This window comes from Marmota marmota, unplaced genomic scaffold (assembly GCF_001458135.2).
Source record: "Marmota marmota marmota unplaced genomic scaffold, marMar, whole genome shotgun sequence".
Taxonomy (NCBI): Eukaryota; Metazoa; Chordata; class Mammalia; order Rodentia; family Sciuridae; genus Marmota; species Marmota marmota.
Genome location: NW_026000241.1, coordinates 13,686,340 through 13,701,431, shown reverse-complemented (window position 1 = coordinate 13,701,431; position 15,092 = coordinate 13,686,340). Strand labels below are relative to the sequence as shown.

Sequence of the window (15,092 nt, the reverse complement as noted above, 5' to 3'; positions counted from 1 at the left end):
GACATGTGCAAGGCCCTGGCTCAATCCCCAGCACTGAAAAAAAATGATTGAATCCACCTAACAAATTTACACCCTCAAAGCTCAATGAATTCTTCATAGTTAAGAGCATGGCTGAGCTGGGTGTGATGGTGCATGCCTGGAATTACTCCCAGCTAGCTCCATAGACTGAGGCAGGAGGATCATGAATCCAAAGCCCGCCTCAGCAAAAGCAAGCCCTAAGCAACACAGTGACACGGTGAGACCTTGTCTGTAAATAAAATACAAAACAGGATTGGGGGTGTGGCTCAGTGATTGAGTGCCCCTGAGTTCAATTACCAAAAAAAAAAAAAAGCATGGCTGGATCATGGCACTACTATGGAGCCACATGACAGAGCACAAGTAATGTAAAATCCCTCACCATTTTCCTTACCTGCGAAATAGGGAAAATAGTATCACCTCTACTCTAGAAACAAAATCTCTAGTTTTTGTAAGAATCAAATAATTTAGGGCTGGGGATATGGCTCAGCAGTAGAACACTTGCCTGACATGTGCAAGGCCCTGGGTTCAATCTCCAGCACCACCAAAAACAAAACAAAAATGATCTAACATTCATAAGGCACACTCAGAATACTGCCTGATATTTGTTGAAGTTCTATATATATTATCTACCCAAATGTTTTCTATATATGTGGCTGGTTCTCAGCCATAATTCTGTAGTTATTCTCTAGAGATTTAAATATCCTTAAAACTGATGCTGTTCCCTGGCAGCTTCTGACCCACTCCAGGATCCCAGGAAATAGGAACAAAGTATGAGGACAAAATTTGGTCAAATATTTGAAGATATTAGGGAATTTTTGTTGATTTTTTTGGTGTGATAATGATACTGAGGTTGTGTTTTCTTTTAAAGAGTCACTTTTGAGGCACACTGAAGTATTTATGGTGAAATATCACAGATTTGCTATGAAATAAAACAGAAGAGGGAGTAATGAATGAGCAGTAATGTGTACATGGGAGTTATATTCTCTCTCTCTCTCTATGTATATATATATATTCTTCATACAAAGTGTTTTTGATCCAGGAGCTATGCCAATAGGAACTGAAGGCCTAATATAGCTTCCCATGGTACATATGTGGTACAACTTGGGTTCACAAAATTTGGCTTACTAGGGGTTTGTAGCATGGTTCAGTAGTAGAGCACTTGTCTGGCATGCTCATGACTTGGGTTTGATTCCTGCACAAAGACAAATAATTTTGGCTTAATAACACACTAGTGACCTCTGAGACAGTATCACTGCTGGTACAGAAGCACACAAAAATCCTGTTTTCAGGCCCAACACTATCTGTTTTACATGTTGCCACTGTCTTTTTTTAATCCTCCATCTAACTTGTCTCCAGCTACAATCTTCCTTCCATAGTCTATTCTTACCCTAATTGCCAATGTAATCTCTAAAACACGAGTCACATCGTATCACCCCTCTCCTGAAAAGTTCCCGTCTCAAAATAAAAGCTGGTCTTTTCAGGGTCTTCCAAGGTTCCAGATGCATGGCTCCCTCATGTCACACCATCTGGCCCTCACCCAGCCTATTCCAGCCTCCTTAGTCCTCCTCATACATGCCAAGAGAGAACATAACTCCTCTCTCTGCCTGGAACTTTCTTCCCCCAGACATCCATGGTTTGCTCTCTCATCTCCCAGAGGTCTTTAATCAAGTGTCACCTTCTCCTCAAGTCCCTCCCTTCCAATTCTATTTAAAATAGTCATTCTTGCCTCTTTGAACAATTCCACTTTCACATGCCCCACCTTCCCATGCCCCACCCTCCCTTGTGCTTTATTTTTCTGGGTAGCTTTCATCACTGTATGACACGCTATATATTTGTTTATTGTCTATATCCACCTAGTAGAATTAAAACTCCATGAGGTGGAACTTTAGCCTATTTTTGTTCACCTCTGTGTCTTAAGTGCCTTGAATAGCACCTAACACAGTAGGTATTCAGTATTTGCTGAATGAATTAATACATGAGTAAATTATTCTATTCATTGCTTCCTGGTGGCTGCACCAGCATCTCTCCCTCCAAGTGCCTTTGTCACTCATTCTACATCCTTGTTTACCACCATCTCACCACACAGCATTACCCAGCATGTTCTTGTTCTAATATCATTCTTTTTGGGGAAAGGTGTTTCCATGGTGATGCAGGAGCTTTTCATCTATTTAGCAGACCAAGTAAGATCTCTCAGAAAGCTCTTTGCAGCAAGGTTCTATTTATAGAGCTTTTAAGACTCCAACACACATGAACTTTCCATTCCTATCCTGGAAAGTATTTTATCAGTATAGCTAGTTGGGTGATTTGCCTGTTGCTTTTTAGTAGCTATGTTGGCTTGTTTATTTAAGCAGACCTCTTCTGGTGGACATTTACTGTATTGAAAAGCTTTGGATATTCATTTTTCTACTCGGAAAATATTTATGGAGGACCTACTCTGTTCCAGGTCCAGTTTTATGTACTTGGCATATATCAGTGGCCCCATCCTGGACTCCTATTCTATCATAAATTACTCGACCTATTATTTATGTTATGAAGAATGTCAATGGTCTTGATTTTACTTGATGATCTCTGTCTTCAGTTCTCACAGCCCATGGATGCAAAATACATACAGATCCAAAGCAAAATTCTTCTGCTTCCTGGGGGGAAAAGGAGTAAATATTTAGGATCGTGGTTAAATAGTAAGCCATTAGTCCTGGAGGCTGTAGTCATTAGAAAAAGCCAACTTTGGGTATCTGTCCTTGTGCTGAGAAGGGGGAAAAATAGTGCTAAATCCATGTCTTTTAACATGTCCCCATGAAAAGATATGGATAACACCATGGGCTCCACTTTGAAATATTACACACACCACAGATACATCTGTGAATCTGTGTGTCTGCTCATGCATACACAGTCACCCACCATACTGTCCCAGCTATCCATAACTCTCAAGCTACCCATATCTCTGTCCCTCCTACAGAAACACTATGTCCCTACACCTTACCCCCAAACCCCAGACACTCCTACTTCTCTCTCTCTCTCTCTCTCTCTCTCTCTCTCTCTCTCTCTCTCTCACACACACACACACACACACACACACACCCCAGACACTCTTGCTCCTCAATGCTATTGCTGCTCACATTTAGACAACTTACTATTTTTCAGATACTCACATCCACTTTCCCAAGTCAGAGCTATGCATAGTAATACTGAGCCTAGCTCTTTGCTCCCAAGTCCAAGAAGCAGCAGGAACCCAAATATATAATCTGGAAAGAGCAATATAAGAGTAAGCCCCTTGGGTGTTAACCTTCACCTTTCATGCTAACCCCAGCAGTCATTATGCATGGAAGCCTGTGGACAAAGCCTAGGGATGGCAGAGTTGATGAGGAGGTCCTTCAGATTTGAGGCCCAGTGGAAAACTAGGGAAATCCTCACAGCTCTGAAGCCTTTAGTGATCTGTTCAAGTTTCATGAGAGTTTTAATGGCCTAAGAACACTTTACTTATTCTTCCCACCCTTGGACAGTTCAGGAAATCCTCCCAAACACAAGGTATTATTTTCCATCCTTTTCTTTCTACATATTTGTCCTGGAAAAATAGATAAGCACACTATAATTATTTGTCCTGGAATCATGGGAAATTAGGTTACCTAGATAATGGCAAACAGAAAAATCAAAGAAAAGTTCAGTTGGGAAGAGTTTATACCAGTCTTTTAACCTTCTCAATAGGCTTCTAGCAAGACTTTAGGAGCCCAAGAGTCTTGCCCTGGGATCCAAATCAACCCTCCAACCCTCCCTGTAAAACCCCCTTGCATCTCAACATTTCTAAGGTGAACTCACTCTACAAGAGAATAATGAATACCAATCAGTTCAACACAGTCATTATAAAGGGACCTCCTGCCCCACTCTTTCTCAACTCCACCAGGCCACCTGAGGAGAAATGCTCAGGTTCACACAAGCACTGAGGCAAGAGCAAATGAGGTCCAACTTTTGTGAGGGAAAGGCCACCAAGCTATAGAGCCCAGCCCTTGTCAAGTTTTGTCAGTCAGCTTTTTATCACTATGACCAAAATACCTGATAAGAACAACTTAGGGGAGGAAAAGTTTATTTGGGGCTTACAGTTTCAAAAGTTCAGTGCATGGTCAGCAGACTCCATTCCTCTGGGCCAGAGGTGAGGCAGAATGGCATGACGGAAGCACATGGTGGAGGAAAGCTGTCAGTTCATGGCATCCAGGAAAGAGGATGGGAGGGGAGAGAAAGGAAGGGACCAGGGACAGATGTAGTTCCCAAGGCCATGCCTCCAGTAACCTACTTCCTCCAGCCACAACTTACCTGCCTACAGTTAGCACCCATTCAAATTATGACTCCATCAAATGGATTAACCCACTAATGAGGTAACGCCCTCACCTCACCACCCAATTGCTTTACCTCTGAACATTCCTACATTGTCTCATACATGAGCTTTTGGGGGGACATTCCAGATCCAAACCATAACACACGTGAGTTCAACCTAGGCTGCAGCACTGAGCTGTCAGAAGGCGTGTTCCACCAAGAGAAGAGCAGTCCCAGGCTAGAGTTCTTTGAGGGCAGGGGCTATCTTATTAACTACATGGCCTTCTTAACACAGGCTTTTGCACACACAAAAAAGTGTCCAACAAATTAGAGTTTTGATCATTACATATGCATAAATTAGCTAAACAAATCAATCAGTAAAAAATGGTCTGCTTACAAATATCTAAGCACCAGGGTAGTAGTAAACTATAAATTATTTATACATCAAAAAGTATTTATAAAGTATTTTTCACATCACCCATCTTAGTTTACAACAATGTTGAGGAAAATACAGAGAACTTTTAAACCCCATTTCACAAGGAAAAGAGATTAAAGAAGAGAAGTATTTGCCCAACATCACACAGCCAGAGAGGGACAGAACAAAGATCTGAGCCCAAGGATGACTCAACAGAGAGTATTTCTTCTAGCAAAACTCTCTGTCTCTCTGCCAGAGAGCCAGAGCAATGACTGAATTTGTTGGCTCATTCTCCTCCATGGATATATCTTTCTTTTTTTTTCTCTGTGTCTTCCCTTCTCTCTAAAGGTCCTCTTTTTCCCCATTCTCCCTTGTCTCAGGTTTCATAAAAGGATCCTTAACTGTATTGATGGTTCTATATGAGATATTTTTTCCTTTTTACAAAGAACACTTGGGTTTCTACCTAAGGTTTCTTTGCAAAGTTTTATGTTCTAATAATAGAATGTAAAGAAAACTTAAAAGGCCACTTGCATCTAAGAGCTCCACATATATCTTCTTTCTGTACTAAACTACAGTGATTGGATTTTAAATGCATTAAGCTGATCATTGCCTGCCTCTTATTCTACTATCTTCCAACCTTACTGCATTAAAGGTTCACAGGATCCACTTCCCCTAAAAGAATATAGGTATTACAAGTTCCATTTATACTAGCTAGTTTTTTAGAACAATTAATATAAAACAGCAAAATTCAAAAACATGATTAGCAGATATATTGGCTCCAGGACAAGTGCCCAGTGCCAATATATAAGATTAGAAATTCAAAGTATCCCAGCTAGTGTCACTGGTTCAAAGTCTTCTAAGACCTGATATACATTGACTTTGAAGACCTGAGGAATACAGGTCAGGGTTAGACTCTTCATGTCCTTGCTCTCATCAGAGTGCCTCTGTCAGATTATGATTCTCTCTACCACCCCCCTCTGCCAGGTGGAACATAGATACAGTGGTCATGGACAGGTGTAGGGCCAGGATGTAAAAGCCTAAATTCATGCTGACATGGAAGATGAGGTTAAAATGTTGCAGGGCAGTAAGGATATCTGGCTGCTGTCATGTGGGACACCCATCCACTCATCTATTCACTTCTGCAGATCTGCTCTACACCTGTCCAAGTAGAAAACATCTCCTCTGAATGCCTCATACATGCCTCTCAGGTTCATCACTCTTCAACCAATGCACATTGTATGGGATAAAGTACTGAGCGATGAATTACAGCATTTGAACAGCTGCTCCTGTGGTTTGGAAATGACATGGTTCAGAACGAAAAAGGGCTTTTTTGTGGTTCACTATGAAAACACTGTGAACTTCTTGGTCAAGCAACACAAGGAATCAGGAAAAATTCCTCTATTCCCATGCTTTACCTCATTGTATAAGGACACAAAGTCTGGGTCACAAATATCCTTGTCTAGATGACAAATATGATTTCATTAGACAAGTGAATGAGGTCAGTATCAGACTGCTATCTGTCCTGATGCAAGGACTTGATACATGGAAAGATGTATATACACTGGTGAAGGTTTCCTGCACCCGCTGTCTGACAGGGCACAATGTGGGGGATGCTGTGGCAGGGCTGCATCATCTGGAAACCGGAACCATGGGTGTTTTGTTTATGATATTCATGATATGGATAATAGCAAACGTCAATCAATAATAAAAGTACATATTGCCTGAGATTGCAGGAAAATTCCCAGAATGAGACTAAGGATACAATTAAGATATGTCCCAAGGTGTGTTTCAATATCTCTCAGGATACAAACAATAATGTTATTCTTCAAGCCTAAGCAACAAGAAATGTTTATCTGATGGTTAACAATTTATACTAAGCCCCACACACACACCAGTTCTAAAGCCACAACCTGTACAATAGCCTAGTTACAGAAAAACAATTGCTGTGCCAACAGTACAAGGACCACCATATGCAGTTTACTTAAGTAAAGGAAGATTATGGTATCCCCCTCGAGGACAAGAGGCTAATAAAAATACATTCCCTCCTTTGCCTTACACAGGAATTCATGATGAAAATGGGGAACACATAGTTAATATTAATGGCAAATGGGTTGAGGTGCAGAACCTGCCCTTCAGCTAAAGAATACAAAGACGTAAAACTAGGTGTACTTTGACCAAGGATCAAAGAAACTCTTTAAGAAAGCAGTTAAATAGGTCATATGAAAACAGGAAATTACTTTGGAAATTAAAAATAAAATAATGTAAAGTAAATATAGATATATTTTAAAGGCACTTCAGAGTAGTAGGCTTTTAAGTAATAGATTTTCACTATTTTTAGTGTGTTTTATTGGAATTGTGGTTTAGAAGTAAGAAAGTTTACCAATAATCATAGGTATGCTTTAAAGTTAAAGGTTAATGAAATCATTAAAGATATGCTTTAAAGTTCAAAGTTAATAATAGGTCAGGAGACATGTAGTTGAGTTGCATAGTCTAGCACCTAGTGATTGAAAACATAAAAGCAAAGATTACAGGAAAATATTTTAAACAATTTTGCACTCAATATCTTAGAAAAAATGTAACTCTTGAAAATTATGTAAATCAAAGACATTTTGGGCTTTGAAGCTATTCATTAACTACCTGAAAAAACACCTGTAAAAAAGGTATAAAAATAAAGGCCCCCCTCTAGGGGCAGCAGATCTTTCTGGAGGCTGCTTGTAACTTGCAACCCCTTCGCACTATCTCTTATTCTTTCAATGACACCACTCCTCCTTCAAGACCCCTGGATCCCCACTGGGGCTGGACCCGGGCAACACACCATCATCACTATCAATTCAGACTTAGTGGAATATAAAAGCCTTTTCAGAACTTCTGTGTGTGCCTGTTTCTTCAAAATACTGAAGATGACTGCATTCTTGGACAAGTTCAGATACTGAGAGACTGCTCCACCTGGCATTTTCACTGATGCTTCTCTCTTCCTCCTCTTCTCAGGATCACCCTACTCATTTAGAAACTCCAGCTGAATGGTGAAAAGTTCTGAGGATCTCCTTAGTAGTAACATGACTTTGTCCACAGAGTCTGGAAGTTTAGTAACTAGGTCCACTGTACAGGAACAAATGTGAGTCCATTTCCCACATCTAAGAGGCCAAATGAAAGAGCTTAAGAAAGATATCACAAATCCTTGTCAGCTGACCCTTCGTGTAATTATCTTCTGTTAAACCTTTGGTAATCCCCATACTGCTATTCTCTGCAGGAAGAATTCTGTTCGGATATTCTTAGTCATGTCAAGGATCTCTACAAAAATCAACCAGGTCTTTACAAAGCTCCATCTTACCTTCTTCACTCTGGTGAACATAATGTACATGGTGGTGGTGGTGGGGGAGGGGGGTAGAGAGATATTGATTTTCTTTGGAGGAGATTCTAGTGCTTTCATCTATGATATAAAGAATGGCTGCCTCTGCCTGCTCCTAGAACTTGTTCTGATATTGAAAGCCTATTAGCTTGATAAATTCATTCTGCATTTGTTCATCTACTTAGAGTACTGAAATATTCTTTTCCAACACTGGGCTCAGTTCTGGGAGAATTTATATATTATGTCTTTCACAGAGAATAAGGATTTTAATCGTCTTTTTTTTTTAAGAGAGAGAATTTTTTAATATTTATTTTTTAGTTTTTGGCGGACACAACATCTTTATTTGTATGTGGTGCTGAGGATTGAACCCAGGCCCCACGCATGCCAGGGGAGCGCGCTACCGCTTGAGCCACATCCCCAGCCCTTTAATCATCTTTTTTAGGGCATGAAACTTCTTTGTATCAATAGCTTCTTAAGTTCAAAAGCAACAAAAGTTTCTATCTTTGCTGCAGCCTTCCCATGTTCCTAGGATCTGTTAGCTTTCTGTTACTGTAGCAGAATACTTAAGGTAATCAACATAAAAAGAGAAAACATTTATTTTTTGCTCATAATTTCAGAGGTTTCATTCTGTGGTTGGTAGCCCCTGCTGCTTTGGGGCCTGTGGTGAGGAAGTACCTCAAGGTGGGAGTGCATTGGTAGAGCAAGCTACTCACCTTACGGTGGCCAGGAAGCAAAAAAAAAAAAAAAGCAAGTGAGTGTGGAGCTAAAACCCCTTTGAAAGGCACACCTCCAATGACCTAAACCGGTCCATTAGGTCTGAGTTCTTAGAGGTTCCACCACCCCTAATAACACCAGGCTAGAGACCAAGCTTTTAACACATAGATCTTTAGAGGATATTTAAAACACAAACAATAACAATCTGCTGTGATTCCCAAATATTTTCTTGACACTGGACCAATCTTTCAAAGACACAGACACCTAAATTACCTCCTTAGTTGTTAAATACATACACACACACACACACACACACACACACACACCACCCAGGCATCTGGAATATTAGACAAACTTGTATTACTGAGTGAAGGAGCTGGGTGCTGCATCCCAAGAGTCCTGATCCATTCTAGATTCCATCAGGTTCTTTGGGAACTGGAATTTGGAAGCAAATAATCACCAGTTTGCTAGAATGACCTTCACTTGCAACTCACTAAGTATTCTGGGATTTAGTAAGCCAATGTCCTTCTAATTATGGAGTGTGTCATCACCTGTGGTTTGTAAGCTTACTTCCTGCTTCGCAACAGAAAAGATTCAGAGTTTCCCTATTGATATAACCCTCAGAATGCCTTCTTGCTTATAGAAGCAGCATTTCTGTAGAGTAAGTAAAAATTATCCCAGTTTGAAAAAGTAAAATCTACATGGCTATTCACAGGCAGGAAAAAGAAATATAAACAAAGACAGCTGCAAAGTTAACAAGAAATAATATTTCTGCCAAGGACATGCTACATGTTTAAGGTGTCATAATAACCCACTTCTTTGAGTATGGCTTTCTTACTTACAGAGAAAATGTTTTTTAAAATAAAAGACTTTCAGAAACTTGCTGTTTGAAACTTTGTCAGTAAGAATAAAGCATTCCACTCTTGCTCAAAGGAACTAAGTGACTTTAACACAGAAAAGCAACTTCAATTTACAAGTCAGGTGCCAAGCCTGAGAAAAGAGTTTTCTGAACATTTTCAGAAACAGTCTAAGGCTGAATGTTGACCCCTTTCACAATCTCACTTTTCCTTAAGATTATCAAAACATTGTTTCATTTAAACTCCAGTTAAACATCACACCATAGTCCTCTAATTCTATATATTTTCCTTCCTTTTATTAAATGCTCCACACTGTCTCTGCTGCATTTTATTCACTATAGTGAATCAGTAGACCTGATTTTTGTTCACTACAGGTTTGTTCCTAGTAGTGTTGGGTTGATTGGGTTTGGACACTGTCTTCCCCAACTTCGGGGTTCCTGGACTACAAATTTTGAAAACAGATATAACACAAAACTATTTCACTGCTAAATACAAATGCACCTAACATGTCAGATAGTCATGCACATGGCTACCATGTCTATTTGGTCACATTAGGGTTGGCTTACACTTCAGAAAGGTTTTAAGAAGGAAAAAAGTCATCCTGGGGCTGGGCAAGGTGGAGCATGCCTGTAATCCTAGTGACTTGGGAAGCTGAGGGAGGAGGATTGCAAGTTGGAGGCTAACCTCAGCAATTTAGCAAGGCCCTAATCAACTTAGTGAGACCCGTATCAAAACAAAAATAAATAAACAAATAAATAAAAGGGGCTTGGGTTATGATTCAGTGGGTTCAATCCCTGATACCAAAAAATAAAAACACAAAGAAAGGAAGCCTGGAAAAGGTATGGGAGAAAAAGAGGAATGGAGAGAAGATGGTTAACAGGATACTGGGATGAGGCTGGATAGGAGGAATAACTTCTCATGTTTTATAATAGTACAGTTGGATAAGTGGGGCAATTATTGGTGTATTTTAAAATCACTAGTAGAGAAGAATGTTCCCAACACAAAGAAATGATAAATGTTTGAGGTAGCAGATACATCAATTATCCTGAATGATTGATTGATTGATTGCAGTACTGGAGATTGAACACTGTACATGCTAGGCAAGTACTCCACTGGTGAGCTATAACCCCAGCCCTTTATTTCAATTTTATTTTGAGACAAGGTCTAGCTAAATTGACCAGGCTGGCCTGGAACTTGCAATTCTCCTACCTCAGTCTCCAGAATAACTGAAGCATGCCACAACACACAAAGCTTCCTTATCTGATCTTTAACACCATATACATGTATTAAAATGCCACATTGTGGCATAAATATTTAGTTAATATGTTTTAACTAATATATACCTATAGAGAGAGAGAGAAAGAGAGAGCCAGGTATGGTGGCGCACGCCTGTAACCCCAGCAGCTTGGGAGGCTGAGGCAGGAGGCTCCCGAGTTCAAAGCCAGCCTCAGCAATTTAGCGAGACCCTAAGCAAATCAGTGAGACCCTGTCTCTAAATGAAATACAAAACAAGGGCTGGAAATGTGGTTCAGTGATTGAGCGCCCCTGGTTTCACTCCCAAGTACCAAAAACAAACAAACAAAAACCCCATAAAACTGTGTGTGTGTGTAGGGTCTGAGCAGTCTGGGCAACTTGGAGGCTTTTTCTCAAAAATAAAATCTGAAAAAGGCTGGGGGTGTAGTTCAGTGTTAGTAATACTTGCCTAGCTTGCCTAAGACTCTGGGTTCAATTCCTCAGCACCGCAAACAAAATTAATAAAAAAGTTAAATCAGGGTTCTGGGTAGCTTTTGGTTCACTTCTTGAAGAGGTTAACTTTCTTTCTCTTTGGGGCTTCAGAAAAACAGGTCTTCATCTCCAGTGACGGAGAAAAATATGAAACACAAATACTAAGCCGAAGCTGAGAGAAATACCAGGGTCCATCTGGTTAGAGGTAGGCAACCCTGGCTACGTAGGGCAGAGAACCTGCGACAAAGCGGGAAATTGGGCATCTGCTACCCTCCCCCGCGTCTCCCTTCCGGCCTGGACGCGCGATACCCACCCCTGCAGGACCCACTGCAGGAACCCGAAGAACGGTGCCCACCCTGCCCCGCGCATCCACGTCTCTTGCAACAAAAAAGAACGAGGGAGCAGCACAGGGGCCGGGAGAGGGCTTCCAGGGCATTTCCTGTATGAAAAAAAAAAAAAATCGGATGAAAAATCCTAAATCTACCTAAACTGAGAGTGCCTGAAGGCAGCCGCATAGATTCTAAGTGTGCACCACGCCTCGCCTCTAGGTGATTGGTCTTTCGGCAAGGGCGTGGCCCCACAGGTACAGGCTGATTGAAGTAGACAGCTAGTACAGGCTCCATCTTGGCTCCTGGCGTCGCCCTCGAATTGCCCTTCCTCCTTGCTGATTGGAAGAACCAGTTGAATGTGTCGGAAAGGGCGTGGCCCTGCAGGTAGTTAGCGGTCCAATGAGCTAAGAACGAGCCCAGGGCGCCGTCTTGGTTCCTGGCGTCACCCTCAGATTGCCCTTCCTGCCGGTGATTGGACAAGAGGGGCGGGTCTTCCGGGAGGCACGTAGCCGGCCAACCAGAATTCTGTGTGTATTGGGTCAGGTCGTCTGGTTTCTGACGTCTGTAGCGGCTAAGTTATCTCATTCATTCCTGCACGCCGGCCGTCTCCTGGTGGATAGACAGGGCTTGCTTGAATAAAATTACCGTGCCATTAAAATGGAGCTTTTAGCCAGCGCGCTGCATCCTTTAATACCAGTGGCTCGGGAGGATCCCAAGTTCGAGACCAACCTGGGCAACTTAGATCCTGTCTTAAAAAATAAAACGGACTGGGGATGCAGCTCACTAGTAGAGAGTTTGTCCAACATGTTCCAGGCCCTAAATTCAATCCCAGACACACACGCACATATGCACACACAGCTTGGAAGAAATCCAAAGCAACCTAATGCTGTTTAGAAAGGGGTCTTGAGGTGGTTCTTCAAAGATGTGCTGCAGTTTTGTTTGTTTATGGTACCAGGGATTGAACCCAGGGATGTTTAACCACTGAGCCACATACAAAGTCCTTGTTTTATATTTTATTTAAAGACAGGGTCTTGCTAAGTCACTTAGGGCCTTTCTAAATTGCCAAGGCTGGCTTTGAACTCATGATCCTCCTGCCTCAGCCTCCCAAATTCCTGGGATTACAGGCGTGGGCCACCACACCCTGCTTGCAGTTTTGTTTTGTTTTGATTAAAACGCCAGAGGGCGTTTAAGACCTGAGCCACATCCCCAACCCTTTTTATTTTTTATTTGGAGAGAGGGTCTCACCAAGTTTCTTAGGGCTTCCTTAAGTGAATGAAGCTAGGCTGGAAGAGCTTGTAATTCTCCTGCCTCAGCCTCCTGAGTCTGGGATTTCAGGAGTGCTAGCACTCCGGGCCGCATTGCGATTCTTAAGGGAAATAGAGAGGGGAACACATTCTAGGAAAGGAGGATCTCAAGTGTATGAAAGGCCAGGGGGTGGGGGTGGGGGGGTGTAGGTATAGTGAGATAGGAGTGGAAGAAGCAGAATGACCAGATCTGTAGAGAAAAAATAGGAGGGTGTTTTGGGGTGAGATTGTGGAATGCGTGTTTGTTTGAAGAATGAAATCCATGGACACAAGAGTGAGAGCAAATAGGATGTATTAGAGTAATAGAAGAAAACAGAACTCCCCAAGGGGGAGGGATCCCAAGAGAGGGTTGCCAAGGGATGTGTGTTCTCTAGGAGTTTATATCAATCATGGGGTTGAGAAAGTTAGCACCCAACCCTGGGTAAGGCAGTGTGCACAAACTCTTCGTAAACCTTTTGGTCCAGTCAGATTACCCTGCCTTTTTTGGAGGGGGTCTGACCACCAGGCAACAGATGTTTCACTGTCAGTTTGTATACTTACCTAGGAATCAGCCTGACCTTGGTGAGGCCTGGCTTTTATTGTCTGTAGTCTTTTAGTCCTGCTATACAGAAACCTGACCTTGAAGGGGCCCAAGTTGCCTTTTTTGTGCCTCATTATCATGAAAGACTAAGAAAGGCTCAGCAACTGTTATAAATTTTATTAATTTGGTACTGGCAATTTGAACCCAGAGGTGCTTTAACACTGAGCTACATCCTCAATTTGAGACAGGGTCTCCCTAAGTTGATCAGGCTGGCCTTAAACTTGCAGACCTCCTGATTTGGGTGCCACAGTCATGGGTGGTTATAGATGTTATTTGTTTACTTGGGACACCAGAGATTGAAGCCATCGAAGCTTAACCCCTGAGCCACATCCTCAGCCCTTCTTATTTTTTGAGACAGGATCTCACTAAACTGCTTCTCACCTAACTTGCTGAGTCTGGCTTTCAATTGCAATCCTCCTGACCCAGCCTCCAGAACCTCTGGGATTACAGGCAAGCACCACGCACCCGCCCTGTTACTGATAAGAGATCTGCCAACTAAATACAATTTGTAATCCCTCAATTAGATAGGGACCAGGGTTTTTTTCTTTCTTTCCCCATTTGCTCCAAAGGAGCAAGTGGGACTACTGAAAATATGTGAATAAGGATTGTGTACTAAATTAATGTTTCCCGATTTTGAAAATTGTACTTACAATGTAAGAGAATGTCTCTGTTGTTAGGAAATGGATTTAAGAGTGTAGCGAGAAAGGAATATCATGTCTGCAATTCCCTCTCAAAACGGTCCAGAATAAAATGATAGAATGAGAAAGCAAACCTAAAATAGTAACATTTGGGGAATCTAGAAATGTAGAAAGGTTTATGGAGATTACTTCTAGTTTGGTAGCATTTCTACTAAACTATTTTAAAATAAAAAGTTAACAAAACTACTGTGATCACTTACGGAGGGGATATGAGAAAATAAAGCCCTAGTACTAAACTATGAGTAACATCAAAGTTTAGACAAAAATCCGAGAGCAGTGAACACTGGAAGAAGATGTTTTTAAAAATGGGACGCGAACAGTTTTGATGGAAAACATAGCCTTAGTATTCTTCTTTACCCTGAAGGTCTAAGAAAGGAAAACTTCCCTGCAATTCGCCCATTCAAACCACCCAATTCAACTTCATCCCACAAGCCCGCGAAAAATCAGCAGGCAATTAGCCGGAGAAGCCTTGTTTTCCAGCGAGCATGCGCACGCACGCAGGTCCCAATCAATCGGTGCTCACGTCGGCGACTCTTTACGTCAGGGGCGGGCACTCTTCTACACATGCGCAAGATCGAAAAGGCCTTCTTTCTCGCCCTACGCCGCCAACATGGTGAGTCTCACTGCTGATGGCTCCGTGACTGGGGCCATGCCTCTTGACTTTTTCCTCGGAGGGAATTTTGAGCCCTGGAATGGAACCCAGAGGGCCCTGGGAAACGCTTATTGAGGGTCCCTGGGCGGTCGCTGCGCGGAACTCGGCCAGTTCTGGGCGCGTGGCCGGCGATCGCGCTGAGGGCC

The 15,092-nt window shown here is 41.9% G+C and overlaps 1 protein-coding gene across 1 annotated transcript in view; it reads left to right on the top strand.

Moving 5' to 3' along the window:
* The first annotated feature begins 14,806 nt into the window (after positions 1-14,806).
* Rpl14 (ribosomal protein L14) overlaps positions 14,807-15,092 on the top strand; it is a 3,538-nt gene continuing 3,252 nt past the window's right edge. Inside the window, exon 1 of the mRNA XM_015489454.2 lies at positions 14,807-14,907. Coding sequence (XP_015344940.1) covers positions 14,905-14,907 — 3 coding nt within the window. The 5' untranslated portion in view covers positions 14,807-14,904. The remainder of the gene's footprint in view (positions 14,908-15,092) is intronic.